Genomic DNA, 14539 nt, shown 5'->3' on the forward strand with positions numbered 1-14539 from the left:
GAGAGAGAGAGAGAGAGAGAGAAGAAGGGGGGGGGGGGGGGGGGGGGGGCAAGTAGCCTTTAGAAATATGAATTTTAGGACTTTATCCTATGAAGTCATGATATATATTAGGAATGAATACGTAAGATGGAGAAACTTGAGTACTTGTGACAGCGTGCCTCCACTTATACAAAGGAGGAGAAGCTGATGTAAGATTTTGGCATTCACGATTATTTTACTGGATAGGATGTTGCATCAAAATTTTGGCATTCACAATGTTTGGCTCTCCACACCGTTGGTATATACAGACGCGACACCTTTTGTCTTCAACTTCTCAAGTTAGTAACTGGCGCATCACGGATCACTTGAACTGGATATGTCCTGCAAGAGTAGCTTCAGATTTGTCATATTAATGTCCGAGTATTATATATACATATATGTTTGTATATATATATATATATTAGATTCAGTGGGTAGACGGTGTGTACCTCCAGTCAAGCGTTACTTCCTTCTGGCAACGTAATTAAGCGTGTCTTTGAGTCATATACCAATGCAGTTTCACAGCTGTGGAAAATTGAACTTAGTTTTAACAGTTAAAAGCATGTCATATGAGCCTCCTCCCTCATAAATGTAAAAAACACATAACATTAGTCAGTTAATGCATGCAGTGAATAAAGATCTGTGTACGTACTTTGAGCATTTGATAGTGTTGGTAGAACCACCACTAGAAATTGAAAGGATGGTCCCAAAGAAGGAGCCATTCTCCGTACCACAATTTGGACATGCGCCCTATAAATGAAGAGATGTCAACACTCTGTTTAATTGGTTTTTCTGTCAACTTGGAAGAGATGCCAACAGATATTTAAATCATATTTTACCTTCAAGATCAAAAAGTCTTTGACAATCGCATTTGTGAGTGATAGAGCTAGCCAAACTATGAGGGGCACAGCAGCAAACCACGTGAAAATGAAACTGAATGGCTCGGGGAGCTGCAATTCATCATTCCACAAACCCCATGTGTCAGCAGTGCGGTAAACGGCTAAAAAAAAACCCGTGAAATGCTACAACAGACCGCGTCCATTGATCTTAAAGACTCCAAAGATTCATATAGACACGAGAAGAAAAAGGCAGCATCAACTACTTACCTCCAGTAGATATGTAATCTCAAATCCGGTGATATCATCGAGAAAGAAAAATCTGGTAGGACACACCCAAAAAATAAACCAAATTAATCATTTTTTTCTTTAGAAAAAAGGCACCTGACATCATGACAAGCAAGCAACTGTAAGATCAGAATCTATGGGCCTTTCCCGTTTGATCATTTAAGGCCATTAAGAATATGATGTAGATAAATATATAAAGTGCCATTTGACTTTGAAATAAAAAAAGAAAGGACCTCTGTATTACACGGGTACATCATCTTTTGCAGATTTAAACAATATGAACAGCAAGAACACTGCATTATTTTTAGCTATTAGATGTACTTTTGGTGCATCAGAGAGAGCAGAGAATTATAGAAACTGATCTCAAAACAACTGTGAGATGGTTATAATCACATGAATGAATTCAAACATAAATTACTTAAAAAAAATGTGCCACTTACAATCCTAATGCAACAACAGTCGCTGGAACGTTCAACAGAAGCATCTTCAAATAGTCAACTGACAGGTCACTGTAAACCTATTGTTTGAAAGTCAGTCAGTACAAATTAATTCATGATCTGCTTTAGTATTTTACAAAGAGTAACACTAAATAAAAGTTTAGAATATGCAAGCATGTGCAAGTTCTTTAAAAAAAAGTGAGATCCACTTGAAAAAAAACATTAAAGACTAAACTCTCCCATGCAATTCCCAAGTTGAGGAGGCATGCACTATGCACTCGTTCAAAATGAAAAAGAAGAGAGAGTCCTGGGAATACAAGAGCTCAATCAGAAACATATATAGAGCAGCATTTACCTTTCTACTTCGGAGACTGCATCGTGGACCTTCAACAACAATTTCACTGCCTTCAGTCTGAAAATTAACCATTATGACTATGATTAAAGACCATTCAGACTATGAATACTGTTCAGACCCCAAAGTTAGGATTTACCTCTGCTTTTTGTTAAATAAATTATGAAAACATACCTAGAAAGTAAGTCTAGAATTTGGTTCCCTGACACAACATTCTGTATCTGTATCTGCACTACTACTCATTGAGGTCGACATGACAATTAACAAAGGAACAGACAAGCACAAACCTTTAGCCGCAACTTCAATTGATCAAACTCTTCATCATTCAGAATTGGTTTCCCAGCTACATAAGCCATCGAAGCTTCAAGAAACTTCTGTTCGTCTGAACCTGGATTGTGAAATTAACCCAGAAAGTCATCAAAAGTTTAGCATCAGAGATACTTGTTGAATAATTTGATGCTCCTTTTATAAAGACCAGTCCATACTTAGCATGACAACGCTGCTTCCTTCCCACATCAATTCTTCCTTGAGATTATCAAATTCCTCATTTGACATAATAGCTTTTCCCTCATAATAGAATGCCTGTAGAAAATTACAGAAACAAGCATGCATGTTTCAGGAATTACAGCAACAAAATGGAAATCGCCGATCGTGATAATTACAGCCAGGTGTAAACATATCGATTTGAGCATGAAGCAGAAACAGTAATATTTGTCTCATTAATATGTATCGGAGAGCAAAACACTAGAAAAAGAAAGTTTAAAGATTCTGTACACATACTTGCAGTGCTTGCAGAAAATCTTGTTCAAGTTCACCAACTGACTTTTTCTCTTTTTTGTCAATGCTACCATCTGGCAGGATTTTGCCGTCGACAACCTCACCCCCTTGGGCACCTTCAACCTGGTCTGGAAAATTAAGAGAGGAACAAAAAGAGTGAGCGGCATAGATTTTCTCAATTGAAAGCAAGCGAAAAGATAAAGAAGAAGAACCCTTCTACCTTAACCGTCATGTATCTAAAGCCATTAACTAACAAGCATAGCTGCATAACCCTCAACGTCAACTATTTATTTCTCCATCAATTTCCACAACTACACGCAATTAATAATACTAATCAACATATTTCATCCACTTTTTCACTCACTATAATTCCAGAAGCACTGGTACTTGAAACCATACGAACCTTGTTGATCAGCAGTAGCCTTGGTGGGTAGCACCAAACATCGGCGCCGAAAACATATGTGCCTTCTATTGAACACAACCGACTGAAACCTTGTAGAGGAAGACAACGAAGAAACCGATGAAGAAATAGGAGACAAGGGTCTTCTAACAGGGGGGGGGTGCAAACGTGGGGAAGATAAAGTAATGGCTAACTCGGTAGCCATTAGAAGTTGAAGGGTGGTGGTGAAGATGATGATAACGATGGTGGGTACGGAGGAGCTGTGATGCAGGGTTTGTGTGAAAATTGAAATGGTTCTCAGGTGCGAGTGAAAGTTGACGCATTTGGGATTATATTAGTTTGTATCGCGGGGGTGAGTTTGCAGGGAAAGAAAAGACGGGGAGTCGGGGAAACAATTCAAGAGATAAGGCAACGTGGGAATTTGTGGAAGGAAATGAAACTGCTTCTTTGTCACTCGGTTTCTGAAAATTCTGGCTTGGAAGGGACAATATCTGCCACGTCATCACTTCATTTGTGGGGGAAATCTATAGGATGTCCTCTGTAGTGGACACGTGATGGTTCACGGGGTTGGGTGGGTCCTACAAACCTTTCTTTCGTTTTTGATTGGACGGACTGGGTTGGACGATAGGTTGCAGAGAAATATGCTGTAAAGGTTGTCTTCTATGGGGGCCTTCCTCGCGGATTACATCCGGGCTCCTTGAAAGGGACAACCTCGAACAAAAATCCTCTTCCACTCTTTCACGTATATGTGATTTATAAAAATTAATAATTAAAGAAGACCATGTTCAAACAACATCACAAGCAGGTCATAAACAAAATGTAAATTATAATAGAATAGAATTGGAAATTAACAGATTTTGCCCATACATCAGTCCAGATAGGGACTAGTTTCATCTTATTGTGCAACATATTTTTTCGAAGAGCCAACCCAAACTTGCATAATAATGTTATATACAGGAACTGCAGAAAGAGTTTGGCACAAATTTTTGCCTCTTAAGGTTTTAAGGACAGATCAATGTTCAAAACGTTATTGAAATTGACCTTCTTTGATTGTTGGGAGCCTTCCGTCAATCCATCCATCTGTGAATGCTACTTCATTCATACTGCACAGGCGAGAGCAAAGGTTTATTTGAAAAGAAAGCATTCAAGTTGGCTGTGATCACCTCGCGCACTGCTTCAAATGATTCTGTGGTCAGGCCGGCACGATGTGGAGACAAGACCACATTATCTAGTGTAAATAGCTCTTTAGGAACATCAGGCTCTTTCTCAAACAAATCAAGACCTGCACCACCAATCTCCCCTCGGGTCAAATATTGTACCAGTTCCTTCTCATCAATAAGAGCACCTCGTCCAACATTAATTATAACCCCACCCTTTCCCAAACCCGTCATAACATCTTTGTTGATTATATGGTGTGTTTCTTTTGTCAGTGCACAACAGACAACAATAACATCACTATTAACAGCGAGGTCACAGACATTGGCATGGTAAGTATAAGGTGCAGATGGCTTTTTGTTCCTTGAGTTGTAGGCGATCCTGCAGCCGAATGCCACTAGCCTTTTTGCAACTTCAGATCCGATACTTCCTAGCCCCACAATACCGACTCTTTTCCCCCCTAACTGCAATCATAGCCAGTCAATATAACAAGTGACAATCAGATGATGCGGATAGAAGTGAACAGGGAATCCTGAAATCTCCTAAATAATTCCTAAGAAGCAACAAAGGAATTATATAGAAATAGAGCAATGGAACATACCATTAAGCACATTAAATTTTATAGTGCTCTCTTTTCTGTTTATTTATTTATTTATAAGTAACAAAGAAGTTTTATTAGATCAAGTAAATAGGTGTAATCCAAGTACATATTAAGTATATAAGAGAAAACACTTAACTACAAGCTTAGATCAAAATGCAATTAGATAATATCAAAGAGAAAATTAGCGATTTGGGCACATTGATACCTCTGAATCATCTATGGGGTAGCTCTTTTCCAAATTCTAAAGGTTGGTTTGAATAAAATTTCACCCCTAAGCTACCAGATGTTTTTCTTTTTATATATCCGTGGGTGCCCGGGCTAACTTGCGCGCACCTCGACTAATCCCACGAGACCCTGAAGTCAACGGCCAGGTAAACCTTCAGTGGCCCTGAGGGCTCGAATTGGTGACCATTGGGGAGCAAACTCAAGGCCTGACCAACTGAGTTATCCCTCAGGATTAAGCTACTAGACGTTCCACATTTTTCATCTCAAACTGCCAAAACTGATACAGTGTACCTGACAACTAGCACTCTTCGTCTAAATTTGACAGCCAAAACATTGTTTTTGGGGAGAGGGGGGGGGGGGGGGGGCGGGGTCAACATGGCACAATCTTGATGGTCAGATCTTAATGGAGGCTGCTATTTGACAGTTGGCAATATTTGATGGGTGTAATATGTCAATCTTGATAGTCTGCATTGCAAAATATAAAACACCAGGTAATTTAGGGGTGAAAAGTGTATTTAACCCATAAAGTTTTGAGTTGCGGGTGTCAAGCACCAAAAATTGATAGCTTCGAAGTTACATTGTAAAAGGTTTATAATTTGGGGGATTTAAGTATAATCTTCTTTTATCCTAAGTTACACACATAAGAACCACATACGGATGCTTTCAGGTTTCAATCCAATTGGGTAATGATACACGCATAATATTTTTAACAACTCTTTTCACAATCCTGTTTGAAATGAAGGGTGATTGTGAAAAATTTGAAATTCAAGTAAAAAAAAGTCACTATAATGATTCATTTTACATTTTGTATTATAATTCATTTTATAGTTGTAATATATCAGTATTTAGCCAATTAATACCTAGATTTGTAGCCATTCAAAACACCGATCCTCCTACACTAAGCAATGCAGAGTCACCCATTCAATACTATATATCCTCCTGAAACGACCAAGATTGAGACCTGTTTTGCCTCTTATCCTATCTGTTCATAGGTTCTGCATGGTCTCAACTCTAGGATGTCCATTTCCCCGATTACAACACTTTCTAGGTTAATGTTCAAGTGGTAAAGGCATTGGTCTTGGTGGTATGCTACCTCCAGATCTAAGGTTCAAATCCTCTTGGATGCAAACAAATTTTAGAGACCATTGGAAGGGAGAACTTCCCCTTGAATTACCCAAGGTGTAAGCGAGAAACTCCTTGTGCATATGCACCCTGGGATTAGTCAAAACTTTGTTCTCAGATACCCGGTGTCAATGAAAAAGAAAACGACCAGATTTAGCAAATTTTTAGCAAGGAGTCATATTCGCTTGCGTTTACTGTCCAATCTTTCCCGTCTAACCATAATGTCAAAAACCACAGAGTACTGGGAAATTAAGGTCAACTCACTATCTCTTACTTTTGTCGGTTACTAAGGTTCTGGCATTCTTTTTTTTAATTGGATAAACTGTTGGGTATGGGATGCAAAAAGCTCTCCGTACACATGTAGAACTCCGGTGATCGTTAACAGTCTAACGTCGACGACGTCGTAGCTACTACGGTGGAACGAATGGCTTTGTCTAGAGAGATAATAGTAGAGTCTAAAAGAATCATGCTTACGAAAGAGGGAGTTAATATACGCATCACTGAACAGGGCTGGAAGGACAAATATGAGGTGTTGTGGTTTGTGAGAACTCTGGAGGAATGTTTGAGAGGGGGGAGAAAGAAAGTATATTCGGTGGTAAGGGAGGGATACAGAAGCTTTGTAGCCCAACGTTGTGCTTACAACCGAGGGAGATTCCTGTCGATTGCAGAGTATGGGCAGGTAGGAAGAAAGTGTGTACTCTGTTTCCCTGAAGGTGTAGGTGGTTGGGGCTAGAGACACCTCAAGGAGCTCGCGGTGGATATGACCCAGTTAGGGGAACTGGCTCGAAAATTTTCAGGGGCTCAGATGAATGGAAGGGCAGGGGAAGGAAATCCTTCCAACCGTTCGTACATGGAGGCTCTCACGGCGGTGAGACCAAGCCATGGTGTGATCAGGCCAGGCGTAAACAACGCTGACGAGGTGGTGCTTCGAGCCCCTCAACCTGTACGGGGTCCAGGAAATGGCAGGCCAATGGTCGGGCAAGAGATGTGGGTGAGCAGCAGGCATCTGTTGGAGTTGCAGGGCCAAATAAGGAAAATGCAGAAGGTGATGAAGGAGCTGAGAATTTTCATCAGGCTCAGGAAGGATAAAGGGGGGAGTGTGGAGGAAGATATAAGGGAAGGGGTAGTGGAAGCTAGGCTTCAGGCTTTTGTTGGGCTGCAAGTTGGACACCAACCTCATCCAAATAAGGCTATGGGCAAGGCTTGGCCCAAGCCAGCCTCTATCGATTCTTCAGGGGGACTCGTGAGTACTGGGCCTGGGCCTGAGCCATCCCAGTCCAGTCCACCCTTAAGCTTTGTACCTAGCCCGTCCACGCACCCAGCAAACCAATGTTTGGACCCGATACTCAGCGACGACGTCTTGGTATCTCCCGAGATTGTGCCTTGCTCCCCGGCGACAGACTGGGTACCGGTGAACCCACAGACGACGCCGACAGAGAGAGTGGGCAACTCCGGCGACGTGCCGGCGGAATCTGAGTTTCTTCACACCGGTAACTTTGGATGGCCTTTCCACGCAGTGTGGAGGTCAGATGATGCCGACAGAGAGAGTGGGTAACTCCGGCGACATGCCGGCGGCCATGGGTGTACAGTACCCAGGCCCGAATCTGAGTTTCTTCACACCGGTAACTTTGGATGGTCTTTCCACGCAGTGTGGAGGTTAGACGACGCCGATTTCGACAGAAGAAGAGGAGGAAGGTGGTTTGGATCTCTCTGTTCAACCTTTTCGTAACACTGAGGTGGAGGAAGGGGAGGTGGAAGGGTTGGGTGACCTGAGGCATTCGGCTGAGATGGATCTGGTTGCATTTGAAGTGGGTGGTAAGGTGGGCTTGGAAGACATCTCATTGGAAGGGGAGGGCCACGAAACTCAACTGAGCAGAATGGAGGAGCCCACTCCTTTGAATTTCTGTTTTCCACCTCAACCCAATGTTTCTGATTGGGTTTTCCAAAAGGTAAAAGAAATCCAGAAATTGGTAGGGATCGAATGCGATGGATATGAGGAGCAATTCTTAGCCTTATTTACAGCAATCGAAGCGGGGCACAAACAAAAAAATAAGGGAGAATCGAATAAACACCGGGAACTCAAGAGATTGACGTGGTCAATGAACACGGAGGGTAGCGCTAGTAGGGTAAGAGTGAAGGGGAAGGGGCAAGCATTTTCCCAATGAAGCCAAAAATAGTGTCATGGAATGTCCGTGAGCTTAACGTTGTTGACAAGTGTCTGCGGATTAGAAACATGATTCGGAATGGAAGGCGGACATCGTATGTCTGTTAGAAACCAAGTTGAAATTTATGGATAGGGGAATTGTGGGTAGTTTATGGAGTGGGGTACACGTAGATTGGGCTTTCTTGGCCTCTAATGGGGCGTCGGGAGGGATTGTGGTGATGTGGAATAGACGTGGTGGAAAGGGTCGAGGATTTTATAGGCAATTACACGGTGGCAAGCTCGTTTAAGAGCGTTGCCGAAAACTTTTTGTGGGCTTTTGCAGGTGTTTATGGTCCCAACTTAGACACGGACAGAAGTTTGTTATGGGACGAGCTTGCTAGGATTCATAGTTGGTGGGACCTCCCTTGGTGTATAGGGGGAGATTTCAACGTTGTGAGATTCCCTAGTGAAACCTCAGGAATTAGAAGAGTACGGCCAGCAATGGAGGCGTTCTCAGAGTGCATATTTGAATTGAACTTGGTGGATTTGCCGCTAGCAGGGGGCTCCGCTACTTGGTCTAATAATCAGACATGGTCTCGATTAGACCGGTTCCTAATTTCACCGAAGTGGGAAAGTCATTTCCCAGAGGTCTGGTAGAAGCGCATGCCCCGCATTGGGTCGGATCACTGGCCTATTTTGCTTGATTGTTGAGGAATTCACAAGGGTCGGCGGCCGTTTAAATTTGAGAATATGTGGCTAAAGTCAGAAGGTTTTGTGGAAAGGGTTAAACAGTGGTGGTCTTTTTACCAGTTCCAAGGTACTCCCAACTTTATTTTTGTGGCAAAATTGAAAGCTCTCAAAAGAGATCTCAAATCTTGGAACTTGGAGTCTTTTGGCAACGTAGGGGAAAACAAGAAAATAAAGTTACTAGAAATTCAAGAGATCGAGCGACTACAAGAGTTACAACAACTCACTCAAGAACAGCTAGAGAGGAAGGTTGAGCTGGTGGCAGAAGTTGAGAGGTTGATCTTACTAGAAGAGATGTCCTGGCGTCAAAAATCCAGGGCGTTGTGGTTGAGGGAAGGGGATCGCAGCACGAGTTTCTTCCACAGAATTGCCAACTCGCACAGGAGAAATAATAATATTGAGACGCTAAAAGTGGATGGTGTGGAGTGTAGAGATGAGCAAGTTATCCATAATCATGTTTAGGAATTCTATGAGAACTTATTAGAGGAACAGGTGGGATGGCGGCCTCCACTAAATGGGTTGGATTTTGACACCATTGATTTGAGCGACGTGTCTCGTTTGGAAAGGGATTTCGATGAGCGAGAGGTACATGAAGTCGTGAGGAAAATGGCTAGGGACAAGGCAGCAGGACCAGATGGCTTCTCAATGGGATTTTTTTAAGACTGTTGGGAAGTTATTAAGGATGATCTAATGAAGGTCTTCCAGGAGTTTTTCAGGGCTGGAAAGTTTGAAAAAAGTCTTAATAATACATTCCTTGCTTTGATTCCTAAGAAGGTAGGGGCGACAGAGATCAAGGATTTTCGTCCTATTAGTCTAGTGAATGGGGTGTACAAGATAATCTCCAAGGTACTTGCGAATAGATTGAGCGAGGTGCTGGGGCAGATTGTGACGCAACCTCAAAATGCATTTGTTAAGGGAAGACAAATCCTAGATGCGGTCTTAATTGCTAATAAATGCCTTGATAGTCAACTGAAAGCTAAGAAAACAGGAATCATATGCAAACTTGACATGGAAAAGGCATATGACCATGTCAATTGGGATTTCCTCCTTCATTTACTTAGGAGGTGTGGCTTTGGGGAGCGGTGGAGGGCCTGGATCCGGTGGTGCATATCCTCGGCAAAATTTTCGGTGCTGATAAATGGGGCCTTAGTGGGCTTCTTCCAGAGCTCACGTGGATTGAGACAAGGGGACCCGTTGCACCATTGTTGTTCGTCTTAGTCATGGAGGCTCTCAGCAGGATGCTATCGGCACTAGTTGTGAATGGTTCTATAGAAGGTTTCCCGATCGGAACCCCGGATAGAGGTATTCTTAATATTTCTCACTTATTGTTTGCAGATGATACATTGATCATGTGCGAAGCGGACCAAAGTCAGGTGCAAGTTCTAAAGGCCTTACTCTTTTGCTTTGAGGTTGTCTCCGGTTTGAAGGTAAATCTGGAAAAATCTGAATTGGTGCCCATTGGGACAGTTTCTAATATTCGCCAGTTGGCAAGAATTTTGGGCTGTAAGACAACTTCTTTCCCTATGACTTACTTGAGACTCCCACTGGGGAGTGCCTCGAGGGGCTCCCTCGCTATGGGATACTGTGATTGAGAAAATAGAGCGGCGTTTGGCAGGGTGGAAGGATGTTATGAAAATCCTCACCACCGACAATCTAAGGAAAAGAAGGATCATCATTGCATATTGGTGTTGCATGTGTAAAGGTGGGGGAGAGTCGGTAGATCATCTTCTATTGCACTGTGACTTAGCAAGAGTGCTATGGAATGAGGTCTTTACCCGTTTGGGGATGGCCTGGGTGATGCCTAAAACCGTGAAAATAGCGTTGGCTAGTTGGCCAAGTATAAGAGGTAGACAACAGATCAAAGCTCTGTAGAAGATGATCCCTATTTGCATTATATGGTGTTTGTGGCGGGAGCGAAATGATCGGACTTTTGAAGACCAAGAAAGATCGCTGGAGGAGCTTAAACTCTTATTTTTTAGAAATCTTTGTAGATAGGCCATTGTTGTGGATTTTAATGGCATGGCCCTTCAAGACTTTCTTGCCTCTAGTGTGCCTACCTAAGTGGGGCAGTAGGGTTGTATTTCAGGCTTTCTTTGATCAATAAAATTGTTTATTTATTAAAAAAAAAAAAAATTCTTATCACGGTTGTGGTTTCTACAAAATTTCCACGGAGGGTCAACGAACCAGGTCAACCAACATCATAACAACTTTGCGTTTCCTATTTTTCCCATATCGAATTGACTCACAAAGCGTTCAACCTGATACAGGATATACTTACGCAATGCGTTTTGACAAGTTTGAGAGCATCCTTCAATTTCTACTCTATCAATAAAAGTCCTTCATGCTAAACTTGAGATTTTCATTTTTCGGTTTTCGGTTTTGTAGTCATCAATCAGAAGAGGAAAAAAAAAAAAAAACTACACAGAATAAAGTTATATACCTTAAAGCCAAGCGGGTACTCTGGCTTTCGAGGCCACGACCCAGACCGAACAAACCGATCAGCGGCCGAGATTCGACGAAAGACATCAAGCAACAGTGCGACAGCGTAGTCTGCTACGTCCTCGGAGAATGCGGAGCCGGCGTTTGTGACGGCAATGCCGCGGCGGCGGCACTCATTAAGGTCGATGTGGTCGACGCCGGCGCTGGATCCCACCACGAGACGAACGGAAGGAAGTAGGTCGAGAAGGTCAGCGTTGACTGGGGCGGGGCCCACGGTGATAAGGGCGCGGATGGACGGGGCGTGGCGGGAGAGGAAGTCCTGAGGCGGCTCATCGGCAGCGGAGGAGATTGGGTCGAGAAGGCGGAAGGTTGTCCGCATGTCGAACGGGAGAACGAACCTGGGGAGGCGGTGTACCAGCACGAGAGGCCGGTGGTCTGCTTCTTCTTCGTTCCCACTTGGGATGTTGACGTTTTCACGAGCAGACATTGGAACCAGGGAGCAGTGCGACACAGTAGAGGCGAACAAAAACAGTTCCCTTCTTATCGTTTTTAGATCACTGGCATCGTTCTCGTTAAATTCAGATTCTCTTCCGAATTTGAATGTTTTCCACTTAGAATCACAGTATTAGATTCGGTAAACACCGGTTTGGTTAGCCATGAGATACAATCTCATCTGACCTGTACAGAACAGAGTTCTATTGTATCTGACACATAACAGTGATGATAGTGAAAACACGGCCTTCACTGAGCCCCTCGTCCTCCTTTTTTTATTTTTTATTTTTTATTTATAACATTATCAATTCATGCCCTTCCCCTCCGCCCAACCCCACCGCTTCCCAGGCGAAACCAACGCCACCCCCACCGCTTTTAATACGTATACTTATCTTCTTCTTTTTTTTTAATACGTATACTTATCCATTGTAATAATCAAAATTATTCTAATTTATAATAATAATAATAAAAAATTTCGAATTTTCTATATATAAAAAAGTTAATAAGTCATACTTAGAATAATATATTTTAAAAGATAAATTTTATTTTTTTAGATTATAGAATAATTTTGGTCAATAATTTCAAAATATATTTTAGAATTTAAATTTATTTATGTTATTTTTTTAAATTATTCATAAATATTACTTTTTTATTAATGTATTCATAACTATTACTCAATAACTATTAAATAATTTTTAATAGTTGGTGAGACCTACCTTTTATCCTCTCCCAAAAAATCAAAACTATCTTATCTCATTCTACTATCTAAATATACACAAATTTATAAATTGTTTCATCTTATCTTAACTCAAAAATCTTATTACTATTCAAAAATATCATTTTATTTGAACTATATAACCAAATGAAGTCTAAAATCACAGACTTTGAGCTACATTACATTTACGATGGTCTCTATATCTAAAGACTAATAGCACTCTTAATGGTTTATGTATCCTATCTTTTAAAATACACTACCAAAATCTATTTTTTTTATTTTACATATTAACTTTTACAATATATCATATATCAGTTTATCTATTTTTTTCATATCATTTAAATATTATACTTTTTAATCTTTTTTATTCATTTTAAATATTTTCTCTAACTGTCAATGATATCTTCATATTTTTTTATATTTACAATATCTCCTTATATATAATATCATATAATTATGTTCTATTTTAAATTAATCCAGATTTATACGCTAAATCAAAATATAAATGAATTCAAAAGATAAAATAAAAAAATAAAAAAAAATTATATAATGAAAATATTGACAAAGTATATTAAAAGAATATCCACTATCGATAATTCTTAAAAATATTTTCAAAAAATACATGCTTTTATTATTAACAATATCAAAAATTTTGAATACATAAAAGTTTAAGGGGCTATAAACAGAGTGTTAGAGAGTAGGTGAAAAATAAGAATATGGGGCCTGTGCAAAAGTGATAAAATGGTTAAAATGAAATAAAGATAAAAAAGAAAGAAGATGAAATGAGAGATAAATAATAATAAAATGTTTAAAGAAATGAATTGTAACCTCTACATGATCTAACGGAAAAAAATTTTAGCCATCTTCCTTTATTTTTTACATAAATTTATATTTTACAAAATCCATTTTAAGTCCTCTAACTATTCATTGCTATTTAAAAAAAAAAAAAAAAACACTACTGTGAATCTCACATATGGCATATGGTATTAGAGCCCCTGTACCTGGAGTCATCGTTCCTGGTGCACCGATGAACCTGGGTCCAATGGGATATCCAATGCCAATCATGTCTGTTGCTCATAGATAATGTGCAGTCACTTGCAAATGCCCATTGGCTATTCCATTGCCAGTGGCTTCAACACTTGTAAAAGACAACAATTTTAGGTCCCGGAAGTTTCGTGCATCCTTTTTAAAAGTTAATAAATAAATCTTGATATTCATATTAAAACTCAAATCTTTTATGATTAGGTGACTCACATTTTTTTTTAAAAAAGAATACGTAGAAATTGTCCATAACTCTTAACTAGATTTTTTTTTTTTTAATAGACTATAAACATATTTCAAACTGTTCAATCGGTAGATATCTAATTAGTTTTCACAAAACTTTGAAAATAATCATCTAAAGAACTTCTCAATAATTTCAGCAAATTTCAGACAAATCTTAATGCAAACACGAAACATCGTACCTGGGAATAGACCTAGGCTATTTCTAGTGTCACGTCTCAATTCATTTTAAATTAATTATTTAATAAAATTTATTATTTTTTAAACTTTTTATAAAAAATTATATATTTCAAACTATTTTATACATTCAAACACATATTTTAACTCATTTTATACATTTAAATACATTTCAATGAGAATCACAAAATATCACTATTCATATATTAACTTAAATCATATGAGATAATTTCACCAACCAAATGCTGCCATAGAGATTATTCAAATAAACAGTTTCGACTTTCGAGTAGGGCTGAGCACCGACGAATCGGAGTCGGTATTGGAGCCATCCGAC

At 40.1% G+C, this 14539-nt stretch overlaps 2 protein-coding genes across 7 annotated transcripts; both read right to left on the bottom strand.

Moving 5' to 3' along the window:
- Positions 1-58: 58 nt before the first annotated feature.
- LOC122289635 (PGR5-like protein 1A, chloroplastic) lies at positions 59-3570 on the bottom strand. 6 transcript variants are annotated; one of them, XM_043096805.1, is made up of 11 exons: positions 3073-3569; positions 2712-2836; positions 2417-2513; positions 2219-2319; positions 1935-1991; positions 1583-1659; positions 1125-1176; positions 858-1040; positions 671-768; positions 468-543; positions 59-372 (listed from the first exon to the last, which is right to left on the bottom strand). In XM_043096805.1, the coding sequence occupies exons 1-10, from the start codon at positions 3311-3313 to the stop codon at positions 474-476; spliced, it is 1101 nt and encodes a 366-aa protein (XP_042952739.1). In that variant the 5' UTR covers positions 3314-3569; the 3' UTR covers positions 59-372; positions 468-473. The 6 variants fall into 6 exon arrangements, 5 of the variants coding, with proteins under 5 accessions (XP_042952739.1, XP_042952738.1, XP_042952740.1 ...); XM_043096804.1 differs by having other exon boundaries at positions 59-360; positions 3073-3565; XM_043096806.1 differs by having other exon boundaries at positions 59-360; positions 3112-3555.
- A 347-nt stretch (positions 3571-3917) lies between these two features.
- LOC122289637 (glyoxylate/hydroxypyruvate reductase HPR3-like) lies at positions 3918-12303 on the bottom strand. Its single transcript, XM_043096809.1, has 2 exons — positions 11542-12303; positions 3918-4727 (listed from the first exon to the last, which is right to left on the bottom strand). The coding sequence occupies exons 1-2, from the start codon at positions 12025-12027 to the stop codon at positions 4203-4205; spliced, it is 1011 nt and encodes a 336-aa protein (XP_042952743.1). The 5' UTR covers positions 12028-12303; the 3' UTR covers positions 3918-4202.
- Between the last annotated feature and the right edge of the window lie 2236 nt (positions 12304-14539).

The sequence above is a fragment of the Carya illinoinensis genome, chromosome 12 (assembly GCF_018687715.1).
Source record: "Carya illinoinensis cultivar Pawnee chromosome 12, C.illinoinensisPawnee_v1, whole genome shotgun sequence".
In the NCBI taxonomy this organism is placed as follows: Eukaryota; Viridiplantae; Streptophyta; class Magnoliopsida; order Fagales; family Juglandaceae; genus Carya; species Carya illinoinensis.

Coding starts and splice junctions, on each gene's coding strand:
- LOC122289635 (XM_043096805.1), bottom strand. CDS start 3,313: ATGGCTACCGAGTTAGCCATTACTTTATCTTCCCCACGTTTGCACCCC. Junction 2,837..3,072: donor CCAGTGCTTCTGGAATTATA/GTGAGTGAAAAA, acceptor TTAATTTTCCAG/ACCAGGTTGAAGGTGCCCAA. Junction 1,660..1,934: donor GCAGTCTCCGAAGTAGAAAG/GTAAATGCTGCT, acceptor TTCAAACAATAG/GTTTACAGTGACCTGTCAGT.
- LOC122289637 (XM_043096809.1), bottom strand. CDS start 12,027: ATGTCTGCTCGTGAAAACGTCAACATCCCAAGTGGGAACGAAGAAGAA. Junction 4,728..11,541: donor AGTACCCGCTTGGCTTTAAG/GTATATAACTTT, acceptor CTATGATTGCAG/TTAGGGGGGAAAAGAGTCGG.